Source organism: Scleropages formosus, chromosome 9, assembly GCF_900964775.1.
Source record: "Scleropages formosus chromosome 9, fSclFor1.1, whole genome shotgun sequence".
In the NCBI taxonomy this organism is placed as follows: domain Eukaryota; kingdom Metazoa; phylum Chordata; class Actinopteri; order Osteoglossiformes; family Osteoglossidae; genus Scleropages; species Scleropages formosus.
The window spans coordinates 6668164-6691719 of record NC_041814.1 but is presented as its reverse complement, the minus strand read 5'-3'; the positions used below and the strand labels follow the sequence as shown (position 1 = coordinate 6691719).

Sequence of the window (23556 nt, the reverse complement as noted above, 5' to 3'; positions counted from 1 at the left end):
TTGTTTAAAATGTGAAATTTGGAATCATGAAAATCAAACATAGATATTTATATTTGACATTTTCACCATTTCGATTACTCTCCCATCAGTTAATTGGCAATTTTGAATTTAGCCAGAAAATGTCAGTCTCAGTGAGTTAAACAACAATTCTCATTAGAAAACATATTGGACCAGAAACATTAAAATAGTAAAAAAAAAAAAACAACATATTTTGTGATGAAAGCAGCCAGTGATAAAAACAATTGAAAATGTTTGTTTGTTTGTTTGTTGTTTCACAGTCATTTTGTGACAATGCACTGCCCACTGCACCTCATCCAACACTTCCGTCCACGACAGTAAGTGCACGTGCGAGAGGGGCGGCGGGGGGAAATGACGTCACCATGACGCAAAATATAGTCGACCGCTACAGGGTAACACGAGTTTTGGAAACGTGCTGCTCTTGAGGAAGTTGATGTGCCTTTCGGAGACAGAGTCGAAATTTATATGCGTTTCCATAATCCGCTGTTGCTAATTGAATTATTTCAAAGACTTGAAAGTGTAAGGTTTGTGTTTCTGTGGGTTTTCGAAGATGTCTGATTTCTCCTCTCTGGGTTTGTCGGACTGGTTGATCGATCAGTGTAAACAAATGGGTATCAGCAAACCCACAGCCGTCCAGGAGAACTGCGTGCCGCCCATCCTACAAGGTAACTGAGAAATAATTATAGAATACGTATGTCAGCGCGGGAGCGGTTCACAGTTTATGATGATCAGCTTTAGTCATTTACCTATTTGTCCAGCAATCCAGGTAATTCTGCCAATCTGTATTGGGCTAAGTGCCTTGATCAAGCAAGTAGGAGTGGGATTCGATAGAACAAATACTTATTAGTGTAGTGTTGAGAATTGTAATCAGTCATTTAAAACGACAGTGTTGTCATTCGTTATTAAAGACAGTATGATCATGGTTGTAAAACAGCACGAAGGATGAACCTGGATTGCAGCAGTACATATCGCTGTGAAAGAATGAACTATATAAATCACTTGGGAAATGCAGCATTTTCAGGACAATCTTTTAAACATGCATATTTTAAAAATGAAAACAACATTTAGAGAAACTCGGGTAATATATTTTTTTAAGTCTGTTTCATTACAAGCCCACTGGGACATTTTATTTAACTATAAAAATACATGCTGTTAAAAATGGTTGTATACTTTAAAACGTTAATTTCTGAACCTACTTTTTTTGTAGTATATGCTAGTTGTTAAACTTTTCTAGACATTATTTTAACAGATGACACTTTCTGTTCTCACTGAATTTATCTATGCCTTGTCCAAGCATGTTTTATATTGCCTGCTGACCCTTGCAGTATGATTTATTGAAATAGTCATGATTTAGAACTGTGCAATCTATTTCTGATTTGTTATTGCGGTTGTGCTTGTCATTGTAACACTTTTTTTCACCAATATTACTAAAATGATTTTTATTGTGGTTTAATTTTCAGGCCGGGATTGTATGGGTTGTGCTAAGACAGGTAGTGGGAAGACTGCTGCTTTTGTCCTGCCAGTGTTGCAGAAATTGTCAGAAGACCCTTTTGGCATCTTCTGTTTGGTGCTCACTCCAACGAGGTTTGTTATTACCTGTCAAACTTGTACAAAATTTCTGAAATTCGGGCAAAAACTGAACATAGAATTACTAGCAACACTGGCTGCATCATTTGTTGTCTTTTTTGCAGAGAGCTGGCCTATCAGATTGCGGAACAGTTCAGGGTTCTTGGGAAACCTCTTGGCTTACGGGATTGTATAATAGTTGGAGGAATGGGTAATCTACTTGTGAAAAATAACTGAATGTGTTGCTCTAAAACAGAACAAGATAGACATTGAGTTTACATTGAAAATGAAGTAACTTAATTTTTCTGTGCATTGTACTTGTGCAAACAGACATGGTAACTCAGGCCCTTGAGTTGGCAAAGCAACCCCATGTTGTGGTGGCAACTCCCGGCAGACTGGCAGATCACATTCGTAGTTCCAATACCTTCAGCATCAAGAAAATACACTTTTTGGTAAGTTGCAACAATGATTTAAAAATATAAATACTGAGTCTTTTTTTCCACCTAGCATGATCTTGCTGTTTTCACAAACTGTGACTTTATGAACGAAGCAACATGTACTCTAGTTTGTAAGCTACTTATAAGCAACAGAAGTGTTTGCAGAAGTAATGAGTCCTTAATGATTTATTAATTGATTCATTTGTTTGTTGTTGTTGTTCTTTAAAGATCTTAGATGAAGCTGATCGCCTGCTTGAACAGGGGTGCACAGATTTTACAAAAGACCTGGAAGTGATCCTCAGTGCTGTTCCTGCCAAGCGACAAACACTGCTGTTCAGCGCCACACTTACTGACACACTGCAGGAGTTGAAAAGCATTGCCATGAACAAACCTTTCTTCTGGGAAAGCAAGTCTGAGTAAGAACCTTGGTTTGTTACACTTGCAACTGTTCAATTATCGATCTGCAAATATGACTCTTTAGAACAATGCAACTCAAATACAAGGAGAACAGAAATCATGTTCATGAAGGACATGAACATGTAACCTGACTTGAGCAAGATACTTTCCCTTTGAATTGTACCAGTAAAAGTGCCCAGATCTACAAATTACAAGTAGATAGTAAGTCACTTACTGGACAAAAGCATCAACTAATCAGTGTGGTTATAATAATAATATGTGTTGTTAATTATAAAGAAATTTTGGTCTCATTTGTCAAAACATATTAAAATTGAGCAAACTACTGAATTTTCAATTAAGGTTGCTATAAATACAATCAGTATAAGTTATTTTAATACCCTCCCTGAAAAAGATAATATTCAGCTGCATGTCTCTAATAAAGGTGATGTTGCCATGTACATGGTTGAAATAATTCAGCAAGTTCAGAACTTGCTGATTTTTATGTATATAACATTAGGATTTACTAATGTGACAGTGGTTTCAATGTCATACATCCTATTGCTCTCAAGAAAATGACAAATGCATGGGCTAGGATCAAATGTACGTCTTTTTCTCTGATAGGGTACGCACTGTAGAGGAACTGGACCAGCGATACATCCTCACTCCAGAAAAAGTAAAAGATGCATATTTGGTTCACCTTATTCAGAAGTTCCAAGATGAACATGAAGACTGGTCAATCATAATCTTCACCAATACTTGCAAGTATGGAACAGTTATTTAATTGTTTAGGAAAAATGAAGTGTTTAATGTCATTGTTGCTTGTGGTTTTGGCTCCATTGTGGAATGAACATCCCATCTCCTTCAGAACTGCTGAATCCCATTTAATATTCAGGAAGGGTCTCAAAACACATCTCTTTGGACCCACTTCTTTCCTTATCTCTTCAGAGCTCCATAAAGTTGCACAGCATTATCTGTCAAAATTATATTTCCTTTCAGTTCTAAATGCAGCTACTTGTGTAATGTGCTTCAGCAATAACAATGGTACTAGACAAACTACTTTGAGAATTGCATTTATAACTTTTCATCGGTCGGTGAATTGCAATTTTATTTTCTTTCAGTTGTATGTTGCTTTTGAAGAAAAGGGTTTACTAAATGAGTAAATGTGATTTTATTGTAGGAACTGCCAGATCCTCACAATGATGCTTCGTGAATTCAACTTCCCCACCATTTCCCTACATTCAATGATGAAACAGGTAACAGGGCAGTAAGAAAACTGTTTTGTGAGCTAGGACTCACAGTAGCCCCCATTCCTGTTGCAATTTGTTGCTTCTTGGCCTTTTGGCTTGTGTCAAAATGTAGCAGTAATGGAAGCATGTCCTGAATGACTGAGGAGAGTTCTGGTGTGTTTAGGAAGAAATAATCATTTGCTTAAAGAACTGTCAAACATGTACGTTTATGGGTTTCAGAAACAACGGTTTGCCAATCTTGCAAAATTCAAGTCAAGCGTCTTTAAGATTCTGATTGCAACAGATGTAGCTGCCAGGTAAGAAGCCTTGTGCAAGTACTTGATCCTCTGTTGGAGCTCACCAGTAAAGTTTACTCTGATAATAAGATGTATTGATTTTATTACCTTAGATAGTGAATGCATCATTGTAACACCACTCCCAATATTGTTTTCAGGGGTCTTGATATTCCAACAGTCCAGGTTGTTATAAATCACAATACACCAGGCTTGCCCAAGATATACATTCACAGAGTTGGCCGCACTGCCAGGGCAGGTACTGTATTTCCAAAAAAGATACATATATGGCTATTTTGTTGCCCAAATTTTGAGTACTATAAAACACCCTGCTGTTTTTTTTTGCTTATAGGAAGGCATGGTGTTTCGATTACCCTGGTGACACAGTATGATATTCACCTGGTGCATTCCATCGAGGAGCAGATCCGTTAGTGTCATAAGTATTGATCATATAAATGTATCTGTATAGCTATAAGTGAATAAACTTTTGCTTAGACTGGAAGTGAGTATCAAGACAACAGCATTAATTGTACATATACAAAAAACTGGCTTTAGTATTTTCACATCAGCGTAGCGCTTTGGTTGTATGAATTCATTTTAAGAAGAATTTGTCAATCCATTGTAACTTTTTTTTTTTTTTTTTAATATATATATATATATATATATATATATTAGTTCATGTTAGATAACGGTGCAAAATGTTTCCTCCACTGTCTTTAAACTCGAGCTGTTTGTTTTATGTAAAGTTTACATATCTTATTAAACGATGTACATACCCCTTTCTTTAGAAACAAAACTAAAGGAGTATCCAGCAGAAGAGAGTGAAGTTCTGAAGATTCTCACTCAAGTCAACGTGACCCGGCGCGAGTGTGAAATTGTACGATCTAAAGTAGTCATTTTGCTGTTAAGGATGTAATGTGTAGCAAAAGCACTACATTTGGTTTAAATTGCACTGGCAGTATAAATTATAGTAAACTTTGAATATTGAGTTTTTTTTTTTTCTTCTCAGAAACTGGAGTCCACAGACTTTGATGAGAAGAAGGAAATTAATAAAAGAAAACAGATGATTTTGGAAGGGAAAGTAAGTGTCATGTTGGTATTTTCTTTATTTGCTGGAGAGCATGAATGCTTTTAGATAGTGGTATGAATGAGTCAGATCCTTCTTAAGCTGTTTTTTTTTGGCTGCACTTAGGATCCTGATTTGGAACAAAAGAGGAAAGAGGAATTGGAAAAGATCAGGAATCAGAAGAAGAAGTTCAAGAACAAAATCCATGAGGCCATCCAGAGGAAGCAGAACTTTATCCTTAAAAAGAAATTGCTCAAGAAAAAACTCGAGGAGAAAAAAGACAAAATTGTCTGAAACCAAGCAATAAACAAAAACTTACATTCTATGGACTTTGTTACTGAATAACACTCCATTGCAAAATAATTCTGTACAGAAATATGAAGATAACAGAACTGACACTGGTGGTTTTTCAGAAGAAAAAAATTTTAATTTCTAAAGCTCAAACTGAAAAGACAGAAGCAACCTTTATTTTGGAAGTTCAAATTATTTTTAGACATGTGATTTGTTACAAGATTTATTGATCATTACAATGAAAGGCAGTTTCCACATCACAAAGGAAAACAGTCCCAGGTTTGTGGTTTATTTTGTAATCCCTAAAATAATCTGAACATATTCCTGATGAGGGGAGAAGGGAATCAGTAACCCTATTTATCCCTGTCTTAAAAAGCAAGGTTGCTTTTCTTGTCCTGCTCAACAGCAGAGGACCTAGAGCCCTACACATAGATGTGAAACTGTAAGCAGGGTCACTCTAGCACAGGTGTCACCAACTCCATCTACAAACATGGCCAGAACAGGGCATAATATCCCTTTCATTCCCATGTCAAGCCATGTCTCTGAACTTTACTACTGTAATTGTGGGAAAATTAAGGTGCAAAAATGAAGACAGTGAAAAGTGCTGCCATTCACCAACAAGACAAACATTAAAAAGGCATCTTCACTGGCCTAGATGAGAATTCACATAGTAATTGTGCATTATATATGAAAAAAAAAAAAAAAGACAGCTGCATGGTATTTAAACAAAATCGTGATGTGTAATTGGGAAATTGTCTTTACGATGGAAATCTCATGGCCATACCTGCGTCAGTTTTAAATGATGTAACACTGGCATGATTTAACTTTCATTATAAAGAGCCAGTGAGTGAATCAGTTTTGACAGTGATGATTCTTGGGGTGTGGGGGCTCTTGTTTCATGAGTATGTAAAAAAAAAAGGCTGATGTCTACATTCTCATAGTGCTAATTTTTTTTTTTTTTTTTTTTTTTAAAAGAAAACACAGAACCTCAACATGTAAAGAGTGGAGGGAAAATGGATAGTTATTCTGTTCTGCCAAAACTGAGTTTATTAAAGATAGCAATGAAATTGCCAAAAAGAAAGACTGCCCTGTTGTCATCTGCCTAGCAAAGCGAATTGTGATATAAAAATTGCTTGCTACTAGTGAGGACAAAATAAAATGGCACAAACAAGAAGCAAGTTGTTCCAATCAGAAGAGCATTGTAGGGCTGTTACAATACATCACACGTCACAAATGGGAAGGTGGGAAGCCACATAAATCTACAGACATCTACATCAGGAAAACCTTTGCCTAGAAACTGCAGAAAAGCCAAAATAAAACCCCAACACAAAACTAAAAGTTACTAAAGGAAAGCCCTTCGGCCAGTCATTGCTCCAGGCATCTCTTCTGCTAGAAAGAAGGCGGCCTTCATCCGACAGTAAAGAAAGCTTGAGAAAACTAAACTGGAAACTTCCTCTTGAATCCTGTGCTGTTCATCATTGTGTAACAAGATGAAATAGCTGAAAGTACAGCTGGAACTTCACTGCTGCTGGCACTCAGTTTCACCTACATTCAGAAAGATGTTAATGGCATTTTCCCCACTTCACACCTTCAAAATGCACTAGTCTTACTGCTGTAGACAGATTCTGACAGACCTTCTGTTCAGTGGTCTTGAGGTTTTAAATCCAGTATGAAATCAGGAGGTATGGGCAATTCTAAAAGTGGCAGGGGACATTTAAAAAATGTGACGTGCGTGAAATGCTAAACTCAAATTATGCACTTTACAAGCTCTCATTTTTCATAAATAAAAGGTGCACGGTTGCTAGCCTTGCACAGTAAGATATTCATAGATTTAGAGTCTCTAATTTATTCATAAGAAAGCTTCACTGGAATTTTCTTTCAGCCACTTTGTTTTCAGATTAATAGCTCCCAGCAATATGCGTTATCAACCCGTCTACTGTTACTCAAACAGCGACCTACTGTCGGAGGAGTTGGTTTTTCCACAGCCAAAGGCAGATTAATTTTCCTCCAAGTAAAAACCCCTTTCCCCCAAAACAGTAGCCAGTCTAAGCATACATAGCACTTAAAACATTGAAAATCCTTCTGTAACACAAAAGAACTTCACCACTCCTGCTATTTCATTAAAGAAATACACATATGGCTGCAATTACAAATTACACCAAGTTGGTATTCTTCAATGCTCATCTTTTCATAATGTATTTTCTTTTGTGTTCTACAATAAAGTTTATTTTAAAAAAAAAAAAAATTACTGTTACAGATCTTTCAGATCCACAGTTCAGGTCTCAACTTTTTTACTTTTAAAAATCCAGTACCAATCCACCAATGACCTTTATTCACACCACTTCAAGTAAGACCTGATGGATACACCAGTGAACATCTAACCTAGTCAAAGGCATTTTAATTCCAGATTTCTTCAGTTTAGACTTAACACAGAAACTTTGCAACTCAAAGTGGAATCAAGATTACATTGTACTCCACAGCCACAGCTCTCATCTGATGAAGTTTGGGCTTAAGAGTAGGTGCTTCATTATTACTCTTATGCCACAAAAATTTAAATCAAATGGGTTAAAATGGAAAATTTGACAACAGACCAACTTTGAGGTAAAGATTTTCCATACTGCCTGCTTGAAGCGGTTCACCACTCCATCTCCGTTTCTGGAGAAAACGGAATGCACTTGCAAGTTGCTTGAGAACTTGTCTTTTCTCCCTCTCTGCTTGAAGAGCAAGGTCCTCAAGCCAACTGGTCATTCCTTGAGCAGGAAATGGTGGAAGGATTTGTGGAGGGGATGGGCTTCTTTCTTTGGGAGCTGCCTCGTTTTTGATTCGATGCCAGACCAAGGTCCTTGTCTGCCCCGACAGCGCTACCACATGCTGCATTTCTCCTTTTCACGTCTGTCTCAGTGTGCTAGCAGTGGTCTCTCACTCTCTCCTGCTCTTCCTGACGTCTGTCCCTCTTTCTTTCCCTCTTGTGTTTGGTTGGTTTCCCTCTCCTGTTGCTTTCACACAGTGGTGCTTCAGTTGTAGCAGTGGAAAACAGGTATCCGTTTTTTGTTTTTTTATTATTACCCAGATTAAAATGCTGATGAACTAAGCTCAGCTCAAGCCTAGCTCCTTTTCCCACAACCTGGAAGAGAGAAGGGGGGGAAAAAAAAAAAAAAAGAAAAGAAAGCTAAACACATGAACTGTGATAATTATGAATTTACCAAATGTCCACATAAGGCAAGGAACACACATTGCAATTTCTTACATTCTAGTACTGTGACAGTCCAGTCACCCCACCATGTTGGTATGCACGTTCACCCTGGTAAGTAGAGTCCTGGGACAAAGCCACATCAATCTGGGACTTGAACTCATCTCCAAGATAACTGTCCTGATTTTGGGAAAAGGGGGGGGAGGGGGAAAAAAAAAAAAAAAAAAAGAAAATGCATTCTTACTAAGCATGTTAAATTTAACTTGAACTTTTGACAGGTTTTTTTAAATTAAAGCAGGCAAAATATGGGTTCTTCAGAAAAGGGTTCCTTCAGAGGCTAAAGACAGATTTCAAAATTAATATAATGACATCTCCTGTCATTATGGGTGTACAGTATTGATGCCCTTTCCAGGGCTTTAAGGTCTGTGACTTCAGTGTTACTTAGTTGATTGAAGTAATTGTTCGGAAACAAAATACCATAAAGATTTCTGCAGGTGTGAGTTATTTACCGATTGTGCCCATTTCCAATTATCTCTCTCTCTCTCTCTCACACACACACACACACAGTCTGAAACTGTTTGTCCTAAGCAGGGTCGTGGCAAGCCGGAGCCTAACCCAGCAGCACAGGGCGCAAGGTGGAGGGGCCACAGCCAGGACGGGACGCCAGTCTGTCGCAAGGGACCCCAAGTGGGACTCGAACCCCACACCCACCAGAGAGCAGGACCCGGCCAAGCCCGCCACACCACCGCACCCCCTCTTTTCCAATTAGCTGCCAATTTTTAACTTCAAAATACAGAATTTAAATTACCGCAAAAAAAAAAAAAAACCCACAAACTACAGTATTCCACAATTACTCATCTTTCATAAAGTTGTCAATTTCTCCCCATACATTTTTATAAACAACAAAAACAGAACAGTAATCTTTCAGTTTTCTTACCTGTGACAGTTCAGGCTGAGACAGGCCTGGCTGGCTCATCTGGGACGGCTGGCTCATGGAGACATATCCTTGAGTGAGGGGCCCCTGAGAGAAGGGTTGGGACACTACATCCTGGCTAGCCTGGCTGTTGGGCAAGTTTGCTTGCCCACTACCATGGTTGCCAATTCCACGATTTCGCTGGCGCCCACCACGCCCTGCCTTCCCTTTCAGAGCTCCACGGCCTGAGGTAATTGGGGAAGAATATAAATGTGTTCCTTAAATTGAGGCATCTCAATCATTAAAACAACTCTTTTTATTTAAAATACCCAGGTCCAAAAAAGGAAAGGGGGGGGAAAATCCTACACAATAGAGCACTTAAGCAACTTGCAAAAACCTGTTTTAGGATAAAAACACCAGTGGCCATGAAAGACCCTTAAAACAGAGTAAAATGCATGTACATAGCTTCTCACCTGTTGCCGGACCATTGCCTTGGCCCATGTACCCTGGAGGGGGCATTGGAGGCATGACCAGGTTAAAGGGAATAGGTATGTTCATGGCAGCCACATGGCTAGGGCCTGCACCAATCATGCCAATCTGATCATGTGTCTGAAAGTACATGTTTGACGGACGCCCTGCAAAACAAACAGATGCATGAAATGAGCATACGGTGCTGAATATTGAACGTATCGAGTTCCTGTTGCAATGAAACAATTGTACAGAGCCTCTTTAGACTTCTGCTTAAGAAACTTGGTACTAAAGCCAAGTGTCAGTACAGTCCTCACCTGTACTGCTGCGGTCATACACAGAACCAGGAATAAGGGCCTCACGAGCATCATACATGGCAGTACTCATGAAACGGGCTCCCTGGACATAAAAGCAGGAAGGATTAAAAATTCTCCAAAGCTTTCACTCTTTGGAAAATAGGACAAGACAATCAAGATTAATATACCCTTAATATACATGGAACAACATTGTGAAAGCATAAGACCATCTGGTTTGTTCAAATAATTACCCATATGCATAACTTCTCTGATCACCCAGGTGCTAAATCCCATATAGAAGCTACCAGAACTTGAAATGACTACACTCCCAAAATCCTAATGCATCAATGTATAAAAACTACTTGCTTGCGTACTCACAGGGTTGATGGTGTTGACCAGTTTCCGGGGCTTGCTGAACTGCATGAGACTTTCCCGCAGGTTGTTCAGCGGCCCCTCCACCAGCACCTTCTGTTCTTTGTAGTAATTGAGCAGGTGGTTCCACAGCGGCTGCTTGGAAAGGGCTTTTGGATTCCCCACAATGATCACTCCATACCTGAGCATACATCATTCAAATGATTAAAACTCATTTTTCTATTTGTGTGCTTTAATAGAAAATGTAATAAAAGAACCAATCACAATGTAACTTTGTATTTAATAGGTATACCCTTGTAATCATTATCTGCACAGAACACTTTTGAGAAATGAATGAAGAAAAAAAAAAAAAAAAAAAAAAAAAAAAACATGCATTAAACTTGCAAGTTATGCCTGTATACTAATGCAGAATTTTTCCAACATTCCAGAACATAAATCATACATTACTAGAAATTGTTACAGTTCAGACAATGATACTGGGCATATGAGAGAGCACAGAGAAGAATGACCTGCTTCTGCTGAAGTGCCGATCTTTTTAGGAATGGAAGTAAGTGTGCCACTGTTTTCCAGGCACACACACACACACACACACACACACACACACACACACACACACACACACACACACACACACACACACAAACGTCTACAACTGCTTGTCCCGGGACCGGGGGGGGGTAAATTGACACCCTGGATGGGACGCCAGTCCACCACAAGGTACCATAAACAGGACTCAAACCCCAGACCAGCCAAACCTGCTGCACCACCATGCCCCTCCTCCAGGTACATAGCTCATGTAAATTAAACCTGCCACTCTAAAGCTCACTGCAGTTACTACCTATTTAGCCCAGTTCCTCAAGACAAATTTGATTAACTGATGAACACGTCACACAATGCATCATCCAAGAAAACACTTCATTAGATACAAGTTGCAGAGTTTCACCAGCACAACTTCAGGTTTATACCTATTAAATATGTTTTTAGTACCTTTCCAATATAAGAGCATTTTCAGAAATAAAGAAAATTGAACAATTACAATCGAGGTTGTTATATTACACCACTTTATTGCTCTGGTGCAACAACAAACATTGTCAAGTTTTTTTTTTTTTTTTTTTTTTAAATGGTAGGGGTTCTATTAGATTTTTGCTTGACAGGTTTGGAAGTGCATTGTATTGGCTTTGGAAAAAAATTTAATATTACATTTTACATCTTCAGTTCTGGGAGTTTGTCAGTAGATACAAACAGGAGACAGCTGGTAGCATAGTGGTTAGAACTACTGCCTTTAGACACAAAGGTTGCAGGTTCAATTCCCACCTCTGGCTGTAGTAACCTTGAACAAAGTACCTACCCTGAATTGCTGCAGTAAAGTTAACCAGCTGTATAAATGGGTAAATAATTGTAAATACCTTAACACTGGAAGCCACTACAGAGAAAAGCATCAGCTAAATTAGTAAATGTCCAGATAGATGGATATTTGTGAAGTTCTGAGACAGCCACCATTCTTGTTGGAAAACATTCTTTGATACAAACATTGTATGTGGTGTCCCTGTGTTATTTATGCCCCTTTGCAGAATTAGTCCTGCGGCAAACCCTTACTTAAATGTAACACTGTAATCCTTACTGGTATTCTTACTTTAGAGAGAAAGTGACCAAAAGAGTTATCACAAAAAAAGTAGTTCTGCTATAACAAATTAAATCCGGGCCTCCCCTTTTTTGGTTTCTGACATCAGAAATATATACACATGAGTGTTTCATACCAGTAGAAGTCAAAGGAAATCACAAAATTTAAATGCTAAAATTTTAATCTGTACACCTCTCATAAGGGCAGCACAAGTACAACTTTACCAGTAGATTAAGACAAAAATGCTCATTTGTTCTTCATTAGATAAAGTATTTTATTTCAAATGTCTTAAGACTAAGCTCTGCAAATACCCTTAATCATTTATCATTACCTTGGGTAATGCCAATATCAATGTTAAAGATCTCTCTAGCCTTAAGTTGGTTCTAAAATTTGCAGGACCCCACCTTTAAGATCAGGAGTTAAATGGAAAAGAGTAAAATATTTTGATTCAGAAATAACTCAGGGAGGAAGGGAAAAAAAAGGGGAGGCGAGTACCTTGCCCTTGTAAGAGCCACATTGAGACGCCGTGGGTCATTCAGGAAACCGATTCCCTGGTGTTCATTGGCTCTGACACATGACAGAATAATAAAGTCCTTTTCTCTGCCTTGGAAGGCATCAACACTAGCAATTTCCACTTCCTGTAGTGAAAAAAGTAAAGATTTTACAACTAACAGAAGGCAACAATCACTACTGGAAACTTTTTAAAAAAAAGTTATGCAATATATTCCTACAAATACATTTTAACATTAAATTACAAGCTGAGGCAAGCGCTTGCTCATTTAATAAATCTGAATTTAATAGGATAACGGAATAATTGAAGAGCATGTTCCACCACCAAAACAAGAAAAAAAAAATTCATGAATAATCTTCACTTGTAATAAACTTTATCTAAATGTCTTGTGAATTGCAGTTCTAAATTATACAGCACAAGTTACTCTGTACCTGATAAAGCTTGGTGTGAAGGGAGCCACTGAACTGCATGTACTGCACCAGATAGGATCGTTGACCCTCATAGGGGGTGATGATGCCTATCTGATCTGGCTTTGCTCCAGCTTTCAGCAGTTTTGTGGTAATCTTCTCCACATTGGCAGCTTCAGTTCTATGCAAGAATAATATGTTCTCTCAATGTACGTACAAATAAACAAAAACTTGTTAAATTGTTAAAACTAAGTTCAACACCAATTTTATATTAAACTAAAAATCATTTCAAATTCCTCTAGGCAACATACCTATTCAGATATGAAGTCCCTGAGCTTGCAATTTCTTCCTGTCCTTGGGTAACATAGAAGAACATAGGCTTGTCTGGCTGTGGCCACTGGAAGTCAAAGCCTTTCTTGATGCGATCAGCTGTACAAAGTGCGAGAAAAATATTATACTTGCAGGCTAGCCATTGTAACTTTTCTATGCCATTTGAAGAATTCTATAACATACCAGCAGTGACACCATTTTGCAGGGAACCTTCATAGAAGATGTTGGAGGGGAAGGCGCTGAGGGCTGGGTGCATGCGGTACTGCACTTGCAGGCGAATGGGACGTATTCCCAGAACAACTAGTCGTTCAAATAGGGACTGAGAAAGGCCAGCTTTTGCTGCCTTCTTACACATCACTACTGGACCCAGCTGGCAGTGGTCTCCCACAAGGATGAGCTGAAGTAGAAGATGGAGAAAAACTGCTAGCAAATGTAAAAGTACAGAATCCAAAAACCAACAGCTAGTAGTTATTACTGAAATCAGAATGTAACATATAGCTTCCATTCACATCAGTAGATATATAGCAATGTCTAACCAAAGATGCGTATATATACACAGACATCCCTCAACTTACACGAATAAACTGTTCTTCAATCCCTTACGTAAATCAAAAGGTACGTATGTCAGATTCCACCTCCTCCTCCACCATTCAACCTAGGCTAGCTTACCCTAGGCATTTGTTGTAAAACACAGGTATAAAAAAAAGTAAATATAATCGCCTAGTAAATGTCAGACATTTTAAATATTGTACGCTTCCAGGATGGTTCTCGTTTTCCTTTAAGTGCACATTTACTACCAGGCATTATGAATAATGAAACCGGTAAAAATCACGCGAAAAAGCCCTACACCAACAAGATGAGATGTGCTCATGGCTCAAAATGCACAGAAACTGGGAAGATGCAGCTTCCTGCCTTGTCTGGCTAGGCCACCTTCTTCTTAACGTATTTCAGATGTTTTATATAAGCGCTTTCTGAAAATAGTGTATGCCAGGAATTTTTTTTTAGGGTAAATTTGGATTTATGCAAGTAGAGAGATGTCTGTATATGCAAAAAAAAATAAATAAATAAATTTGCTATTGCTCCCTTTACAAGGCATTCTGCTATTTATCTGTCCAGGAGTGCTAAAATGGAATAAATTACAAAAATGCTAAGTAAAAGAATTAAAACATTTAGGTCTAATCAAATATCTTTGGTAGAAGAGGGGGGGGGGGGGGGGGGGGGGGGGGGGGAATTCAACTAAAGCTAGTGGCCTATTACACTAACTTATCAATGAGTGATCTTCCGTATTTCAATTCCCTAAGCCTGCTGTCCTCATTAAATACAATGCCATAAGAAAAAATTACCTGCTTAGCTCCCAGCACAACAGGCACCATGCACTCAGGCTCTGTAGCTTGAGTGCTTTCGTCAATCAAGATGGACCGGAATTGCATCTTCGCCAGACGGGGATCTCCAGCTCCCACACAGGTACAGCAGATCACATCAGCATTCTGAGATTAATGGAGAACAAGTTAAGAACAGGCACTCTGGGTCATGTGAAAAATTCAAACAACTTAGGTGAACCTCTCTTACCATAAGGAGCTCTCGCTCAGCAGTGCGCTTCAATGCACGGTAGCGCTTCTCATCTGCAGACGAAAGCTCTCCTGTCTCATCTTTGAGCTGCTGCAATTTCTGAAGCTCTGGCATGCTAAATGGATTAACAATTCACATTATACAACAACAAACTAAATGCTACCCAAAAAGCAATATTTTCATTTAGCAGATTTTCCTACAAAGTAATTTACAATGGATACTAACTAGCATTTACCCTGCATCTTTCTGTCCAAGGTGACACTGCCATATACACTACATACAGTCAATCACTTATCTATACACCAGCAACGTAAGTCTCTCACACATATGTCCGATCTAGAGCCAAGTCATTTGAAACATGTCTGAACAGAGGAAACTCATGCAAACTACACAGACTGAGCAAGGATAAAACCAAAATCTTCATTACCGAGGCACTAGGAGACAACAGTGGTACTTGCTGCGCCACTGTGTTAGATCATCTTCTAGAAATACATGCATCCATTAATATACAACCTTTCTTTATTTGAAATTATCACTCGACACCCAATTTTTGATTTCCAGAACAGGAGACAAAGAAACTGGTATAACAATTTATTCAAAGTGTCCAAAAACATATCTAGAAATTGTGCTTTGTGCCACAAGCTTTTTCCTGCTGGTTTCCTGTCTCATGTATGTTCAGTCACAGTGCACGTATGACTGTCAAGCCACCTCTCTCCTCTACAGTTCATAAATCAGCTGTTCTTTTAATTCATTGACTACAGTAACAGTTCATTGGCACCCACCTGTCCATATTGCGGATCTGATTGTGCAGGGCTAGGAATGACACAGGGGAATCAATAGCTTCTCGGCTCTTGGCACAGAGCCTCACCACTTTCAGACCAGTTTGGTGGATTTTCTCAGTCAGCTGGTCCACAGCAATATTACTTGGAGCACACACCAGTACAGGCCTGACAATTTAAGCACAACTTTCATATGAATGGACGCTCTTGCACGTAGACATATTTCAGATTTATACTGCCAAGCCCTGCTGCTTGATCTTACCCATTGCCCTGTCTTGCAAGGTGGTAGACAATGGTGGCAGAAGTTACAGTTTTCCCAGTACCAGGGGGGCCTTGGATAAGGCTGAGGGGTCGTTGGAGCACAGTCTTCACAGCATACACCTGGTAAAAATTTTGACATTTGTAAAGAAATTTCAAAAATAAGTTACAACTTTAATATTCAATAAGAATGTTGTAAAATTTTGGGACTGACCTGGGAATGGTTAAGGTCAGGCAGTCCCTGGGCAGTGAAACGCTTGGGAAGCTGACACTTAATGATGACATCCTCTACTTCATGGCCCAGGAGCTTGTGATAGATATACCCTGACACAGATGTTTCATCCACAGCAAAGGTCTTCAAAGCACTTTGCATTCTGCATAAAAGCAAACATAGATGAAAGACAGCCACATTCTCATGTATCATTAAGCAAATCACAACTTTGTGACTCAAAGTGAGCAAATTTCTAACCTGTCAAAAGATGTTGACTTCCACACAAAATCAACTTGGAAATTATGCGGCACTTCCACAGGAGCTCCAACACTACTTCTCAATTCGATGGCTATCTCATCACCGTAGTCTTTAGAGTGATTAAGGAATATTCCCATCACAATATTATTTTGTACATTACCTTAAAGCTCTGAGAAAGCAAAAACACATTCAATCACAGGACAATTTAAAAATACACCAATCTGAACTGGGTATAAAATATGGATACTGTCTGGGACTTTGATGACGTGCCCAATCCCCTTCCAAAGAGGGGCAAGATCTCCTTTGTACCGTAGACAGATTTCATCTCCCTGCATCAGACGCATATCTGCATAGAACAAAAAGTATTAAGAGGGAAGTTCTAATCTGAAAAAAAGTTATGGGTTTTACAAGAATGAAGGAACTTAACACACAGTCACACACAGGGATGCAGACATGGATTGCATGGCTCTGTATGTAAATGGAATGGATCGCTTATACACGGAAGCACTTTTAAAAAATAAAGAATTACCACCTGAATCCGTCTTGGGTAGTGTGAAATAAGCAATCCGCTTTTTATTCAGCCCAAGGTCCCACCTGACCGTAATGTTATCCTGGGTCTGAAATGTTCAAGAATATGCAAGTTACGTTAGAAAAAGTTATGAAAACAAAGCTATACCTTCTATGAGGCTGGTAAGATGTTTTTTTCCCCTTTGAGGTGTAAAACCTACCTACCTGGGACTCTTTTAGCTTTTTGTCATAGTCAGCCTCCAGCTTGACAAGAGGTCCAAAAATGTTTTGGTACTGGTAGGCATCCTCATAGCGCAGCAGTACATGCTGGGGTTCCTCATCTACCCCAGGCTTCTCCAGGTCCTCTAAGGTTGCAGTGGGATTTTCCTGGGAGAAGAACACAAAGAAGAACTTCAAAAATAAAACAGGAACACAGCTGCCCCATACTTGGCATGCTAAGGTCACAGATTTTTTTTTTAAACTGAGTATCAAAACACTACACTGTATTGAGAAATATTTTCTAAATAAATAAAAAGAGCCTGGGATTTTATATGAAAAGTTACTATAGTAAAGGATATAATCAATAAGTAAAAACTTTTGATTAGTAAAGGGTCAGTAATCATTTATTGACCAAACAACTTTTGATTCCAAAATGTTCTCCTTAAAATTCCTCCTGTTTGAAACTATTGAAAACATCTAAGTTGTATTCAATGTCTTTATAGTACAATAAGGTCTTTCTACACAATTTAAAATTTACTTAGAACAAAACCAACAATACAGGCGAAGGATAAATAGTAGGAAAATCTAACCCACAGTTTCAATATAAAGTGAGCCATACATTTATTCATTTAGCTGACACTTTCCTCCAAAACAACTTACAATGTTAAGGTACTTAGTTATTTACCCATTTATACAGCTGGACAAAGTTACTGGAGCAATTTAGGGTAAGTACCTTGCTCAAAGATACTACAGCTGGAGGTGGGATTTGAACCTACAGCCTCTGGGACCAAAGGCAGCAGCTCTGACCACTAAGCTACCAGCATACAGCTTACCTACAATGTCAGGTGATAATGTTGATAAATTAGCTAAAACAAAGATACTTAATACATACTCAAAACATGACCACACACCCTAATGTTGTTGGTTCAATGTCACCTATCCCAACAATAGTTACAAAAATGCTATCTCTGCAATTTGTATACTATTGGAACGTGTGTTCCCTAGTATGGCCCAACCATTTGAAATGTCATGACAAACAAACAAACAAACAAACAAACAAACAAACAAACAAACAAACAAACAAACAAACAAACAAACAAAAACAAACAAAAACAAACAAAAACAAACAAACAAAAACAAACAAAAACAAACAAAAACAAACAAAAACAAACAAAAACAAACAAAAACAAACAAAAACAAACAAACAAACCGCTTGTTCCATATGGAAATTCAATCATTTAATAAATTTGTTTATAGCCAGGGAGCGCAGTGGCGCAGCGGGTTTGGCCAGGTCCGGCTCTCCAGCAGATCTGGGGTTCGAATCCCACTTGGGGTGCCTTGTGATGAACTGGCGTCCCATCCTGGGTGTGTCCCCTCCCCCTCCAGCTTTACACTCTGTGTTGCCGGATTAGGCTCCGGCTCGCTGCGACAAGCGGCTTCAGCAAATGTGCGTGTTTATAACCACATTATCTATAAACAAAAATATCAAAGTTGCAGCACCAAAAATTTGCTGGGCTGGCTGTACCTTCCAGAGTTCCTCCAGCTTGTTGATCTGCTGGGCAGTGATCTGTCGGGCCCTGAGCTGCTCCTGCTCAGACGGGATCTTTACCAGCCACGACAGGAAGCAGCGGTCCTGAATCAGGGGCTGCCACTGGGAGCTGTCCCAGTTGATGTCCTTCAGGCTGCTCTGACTGGCACAAGGCTGCCTATGAAGCCAAAAAGTAATATGCAGCTGATACAAGTTTCTCATTTAAACAAGTATATGTCCTTATACAAAACTATCAGATTCCTTGAGCTGCAGAAGAATAAATTCCCACTATCTCTGCAAATCAATGTAGGTGTCTTAAGAATATTTTGAAAAGAATATATTTTGGTAACAGCTAACATCAGCGGATATAAGCTGAATAATGAAAGAAATAGCATGTGCTGTAGCTAACAAATTTACTATATCTTCATAGATATTTAAGCAATACAATAATTTCATAAAATACATTTGTTTTCAGGCGCTCCATGACAACCCTGAATCACTGGGAAGAGAAAAATCATTAAAGAAAAAAAAATACTACCCACAAGACTCCACGGGTAAACCGGCCACACATAAGGGCAGTATTTAATATATATATATATTTTTTTTTTTTAAATACAAGGAAACTAGCAGCTGGTCATTTAGAAAAATACTACATGCATGTATTGCAACATGCACTTAATTTTGCACTATGCATGAACTGTAAACTTCCAGCCATAAGGAGACAGACAATCACTGTAGTACACTGTAAACGAAACTGAGCATTTTAACCCTAGTTCGGGCCTCACTTAAAGCATGGTCTTTAGAGTATTGTTCCCCAATTTAAAATTGCTTAGAATACAGAATTGCGCATGGGAAAGGTAACCCATGGAATACACATGGAAAGAATTAATTCTTCATAGGGAATTTGACTTAAGACAAAATTACCTGCAGAGGAGCACAACTACAGAGTCAGCCTTGGCTGGGATGAAACCCAGAAGGAAGACATTACGACAGCCACAATTGTAGCACTCCAGCACCGTCTCCCCCAGGGGGCCGTCTTTGTGGAGAGTCACTTCCTTGCATTTAGCACGGACCAAGTGGTTCACAATGTGGCTGCAGGCATGCAAGCATCAACAGAAGTGACAAAAGTAAACATTCAGGCATTTGATACTGTGCCAATGCTGGTGAAAGAAAAACCAAACAAGAACCATGGGCCACTGTACAGACCTCCCAGAGGTGTTGCCACGTCCATTGCAGAACCACTTTTTGCTGGTGTTACAGTAGACCACGCATGCGGGATCATGGATACCACAGTAGCTTCAAAGACAAATAAATGCAAATTCTTCAAAAATCTTAATTACATTTCCTGCAGTTTTCCAACCTGAACTAGAAGAACAAGGAGGGATCCACAAAATTGTAAACATTAATTACTTTGATAAAACTATAAAGCAAGTTTAACAAAATACATGCAACAGATTAGGTGTACAGAGGGGAGCACTAAAATCATTTAGAAACTAAATTTTCGCAATATATCAAAACAGTATACAAAGCCAAGAAATGACAAGGATGCTCGCAGACAACCAACCTGCAAGCATGGACAGGGAGGTCTTTGGTGTAATACGTGTCTTCTTCATCCTCCTCAAAGTTGAGTTCGGCCAGAAGCTGGCTCGTCTTCGCCACAGCATCATCAACGCCTCCATTCTGCAGAATGCCGTCAGGACCGTTCACCTGCACACAAAAGGAACACTTCACACTGAACACGTTCAACACCGTACATGTTACCTCAGCCCTAAAAATCATATTTAATACCAGAGCACCATTTTACCAATAAGTACCATTACCAATGGTCGCAAAAGTACCATTTCATGGTACAAGTAGTTTTAATTTATAACAGTACTTGGTATTCCTGCAAAGTGAAAAGGTCTTTAATGGCTGTTCTACAAAAACAGTACCGCTTTACAGTTTCATATTTCATCTTGAGTGTACACTAAGGGGAAAAACCAACATGTAAAGTTGAACTAGTGCGCATGGAAATGTAGATGTCAAGCTTAAACGTAATATAACTGCACAAAGCCAAAGGCGCATGGCTTCCTTTTTTTGTCGTTATTCAAACAACTGTGAAAAGTTTGAACTTGGAAATGCATGATAAGGGCAACAAGTAACGTCCCGGCTGGTACTGTTCCCCCCTGCAATTTGACGGGCTCGAATGTCAGTCACTGAACACTAAAGAAAATCATTGAGTTGAATATCTAACACAGTAAGTCGCCAAGCCGGGTTACCGGCGGGCTATTTCATTTAAAAGTCATCACAAAAGAGTACACCACTGGCTGAAGTGAAACTGCTTATTCGCCACTACAAGTAGTAGTAGTAGTAACGGCGCCAGCTCGGGGCCGCACGCGCTCGCAGGTGCGCGCGACAGCCGGGAGCCTTCGGCTTCGACAAGTCTTTCTTAGACTCCACTGTGGAGAGTTCTGCGTCCAGCAACAAATTCTCACAGTCCTCCTACCGGCACAGCAAATTAACGCAAAACCGGCGATTTTGTTATAACACCACACACATTTGGCACTGTGAGGAGACTGAACTGAAGTCATTCAGTGTGAGAGATAGCCGTTACGTTAAGAAACAAATTCGTATAGGATAACGTTCATTACTTCCCACCATCATCGCGGTCTCCTCGACCCGACGGCAGCCACCAACGCTGAAAACGTCGATCGACCACGAGTTAAGTGTCGCCGTTTGCGATTTGTTACCGCGGGAACGGAGCGCCGCGCGAGCAGCGGGAGCGCGCCTAGGCTGGCCGCGGGGGCCTGGCTGCTGCTCGTGCACGCGGCACGGTCCCTCAAACGCGGGCGGCGGGAATACAGAACACGTTAGCCACCGTGTTAAAATTAAAACAGACATGATTCTCAAACGAGAAAGTGGGATACCGCGTTTTGGTGTCGCTGAAACAGCCCCTTCCTTCGCCATCCAGCGCAACTGCTGGGCTCAGTGCGCTCCAGCTCGTGGCTAGTACAGTAGTAGTAAGTGTGCCTCAGTAGGTGTAACGCGCAGCTGCCTAGTAGTAGCTAGTAGCTACCTTGAGGCAACGTTTCCGCACTTGTGTGCCGACACCGTGCACAAACCTGGTTGTCCAGTTGACTCTGTGTCTGGCCTTGTGTCTGCGTCTGGCTCGGCAACGTGAAATCGGTGAACTCAAACTCCGATCCCTGGGTATCGGCTCCCAGTAACTCCGCTTCCTCGGTGTCCAGGAAGGTTAGAGTCTGTGAGCTCGGCCCGTACGCCTCCACGCTCATTTCTTCAGGTATCGCCGATCGAAAGACTACCTAATTGGATTTAAAAAGCGTCTTAGATCTCCAAAACTCTGATTTCCCGCTGCAAATGCTAGTTGTCCTTGTTTCTTTGCAGATTTGGACCCAAATTGTATTCGAAACGAAGCAGAAATTAAACTGGGGAAAACGCTCGACAGCTTCAACTCCCACACCAAACAGTGACGACACTCCTGTCTCCCCACAACGTGCATACGTAAAGCACAAAACGTCATGACGTCACCGCGTCCACATCCTGCTCTGTCTATATGAAAATAGACGACGACCACACTGCAGTAGCCATGTCGTGATAGGCTAAGGTTCGCGTGCTTCTGCGTTAACTTCTGCGTAAAGACGGTGATAGAGACTGCAAATTGGATTATTGAAATTACAAAGGCAGTGCACCCAATTGGTCTTACTGGGAGGCTCAGAATCAGGCGAACCAAATATAAGGGTAACTCAGTTTATATGACCCCAGTTTTTTACCATCTTCTTGTTTTATGAATAAATTCTCCCGAACCGGCCTCCTAGCGAGTGAGAGAATGACAATTAGTTGTCATTTATTATGTGTAAACTGGCCTTCATCTCGCCAAAGTTTCAGTTCTAGCCCCTCAGTGGTGACTTCCAAGAAACACATGTGTGGCCAATCCAGTATTAGAATTAGTAGTAGTATTTTGGAATTTGCTGCCACTGAAAACCCTTGGAGAAACCATCTGAACCAATGCAGCCCATAGAAGTTGCTTTGAGAACATGAGACAGTGAGCTTGTGCGTAGTTGTGGCTCTCTGTCAAATGCATTAGAGTAAGCAAACCTGCAATTATCTGTCTAGTACTCAGAAAAATATGAAAAATGCTGTAAGTAGTTGTCTCCATGTCAGCATAAGTGAAATCTCAAACACTTGGCTTTAGATGATGCAGCTTGTAACTTGGCATTGCTGGACTAATGCTGAACTTCAGACTCAACAAAAAGCTGAGGTTTTAATTCCTACAAGGGGAACTGCTGTAACATCCTGCAAGCGGCTTACTTTGTGTTGCAAAAGTATCCAGCTTAATAAACCGTACGTTTTCACTAGTTTTATAGGTGAATAAGCAAACAACAGGTCTTTATCCATCCATCCATCCATCTTCCTCCGCTTTTATCCGGGGCCGGGTCGCGGGGGCAGCAGTCCGAGCAGAGTACTCCAGACCTCCCTCTCCCCGCACACCTCCTCCAGTTCCTCTGGGGGAACCCCAAGGCGTTCCCAGGCCAGCCGGGAGACATAGTCTCTCCAACGTGTCCTGGGTCTGCCCCGAGGCCTCCTCCCAGTGGGACAAGCCCGGAACACCTCCCCAGGGAGGCGTCCAGGAGGCATCCGGAACAGATGCCCGAGCCACCTCAACTGGCTCCTCTCGATGCGGAGGAGCAGCGGCTCTACTCCGAGCTCCTCCCGGGTGACTGAGCTCCTCACCCTAAACAGGTCTTTATATTAGTTTATATTAACAAACACATTAATAAAGCAAGTCATTATGCTATGCCTTACGGTAATCTCTAACTACAACTGTC

At 40.1% G+C, this 23556-nt stretch overlaps 2 protein-coding genes across 4 annotated transcripts; one reads left to right on the top strand and one right to left on the bottom strand.

The window, feature by feature from the left end:
- Positions 1 to 415: 415 nt before the first annotated feature.
- Positions 416 to 6258, top strand: ddx49 (DEAD (Asp-Glu-Ala-Asp) box polypeptide 49). Its single transcript, XM_018745907.2, has 13 exons — positions 416 to 683; positions 1479 to 1602; positions 1710 to 1795; positions 1915 to 2036; positions 2250 to 2437; positions 3039 to 3179; positions 3595 to 3670; positions 3884 to 3960; positions 4098 to 4195; positions 4289 to 4363; positions 4725 to 4813; positions 4946 to 5017; positions 5129 to 6258. The coding sequence occupies exons 1-13, from the start codon at positions 569 to 571 to the stop codon at positions 5294 to 5296; spliced, it is 1431 nt and encodes a 476-aa protein (XP_018601423.1). The 5' UTR covers positions 416 to 568; the 3' UTR covers positions 5297 to 6258.
- Positions 5418 to 22205, bottom strand: upf1 (UPF1 RNA helicase and ATPase). 3 transcript variants are annotated; one of them, XM_018745903.2, is made up of 24 exons: positions 21832 to 22205; positions 20295 to 20437; positions 19937 to 20026; positions 19655 to 19822; positions 18728 to 18908; positions 17209 to 17370; positions 17006 to 17093; positions 16724 to 16822; positions 16477 to 16585; positions 16222 to 16381; positions 16012 to 16130; positions 15753 to 15917; positions 14971 to 15085; positions 14745 to 14888; positions 13585 to 13798; positions 13383 to 13500; positions 13096 to 13252; positions 12649 to 12791; positions 10539 to 10713; positions 10182 to 10263; positions 9870 to 10031; positions 9421 to 9641; positions 8541 to 8663; positions 5418 to 8417 (listed from the first exon to the last, which is right to left on the bottom strand). In XM_018745903.2, the coding sequence occupies exons 1-23, from the start codon at positions 22000 to 22002 to the stop codon at positions 8544 to 8546; spliced, it is 3306 nt and encodes a 1101-aa protein (XP_018601419.1). In that variant the 5' UTR covers positions 22003 to 22205; the 3' UTR covers positions 5418 to 8417; positions 8541 to 8543. The 3 variants fall into 3 exon arrangements, with proteins under 3 accessions (XP_018601419.1, XP_018601420.1, XP_018601422.1); XM_018745904.2 differs by having other exon boundaries at positions 17009 to 17093; XM_018745906.2 differs by lacking the exon at positions 21832 to 22205 and adding an exon at positions 21368 to 21430.
- Positions 22206 to 23556: the final 1351 nt, after the last annotated feature.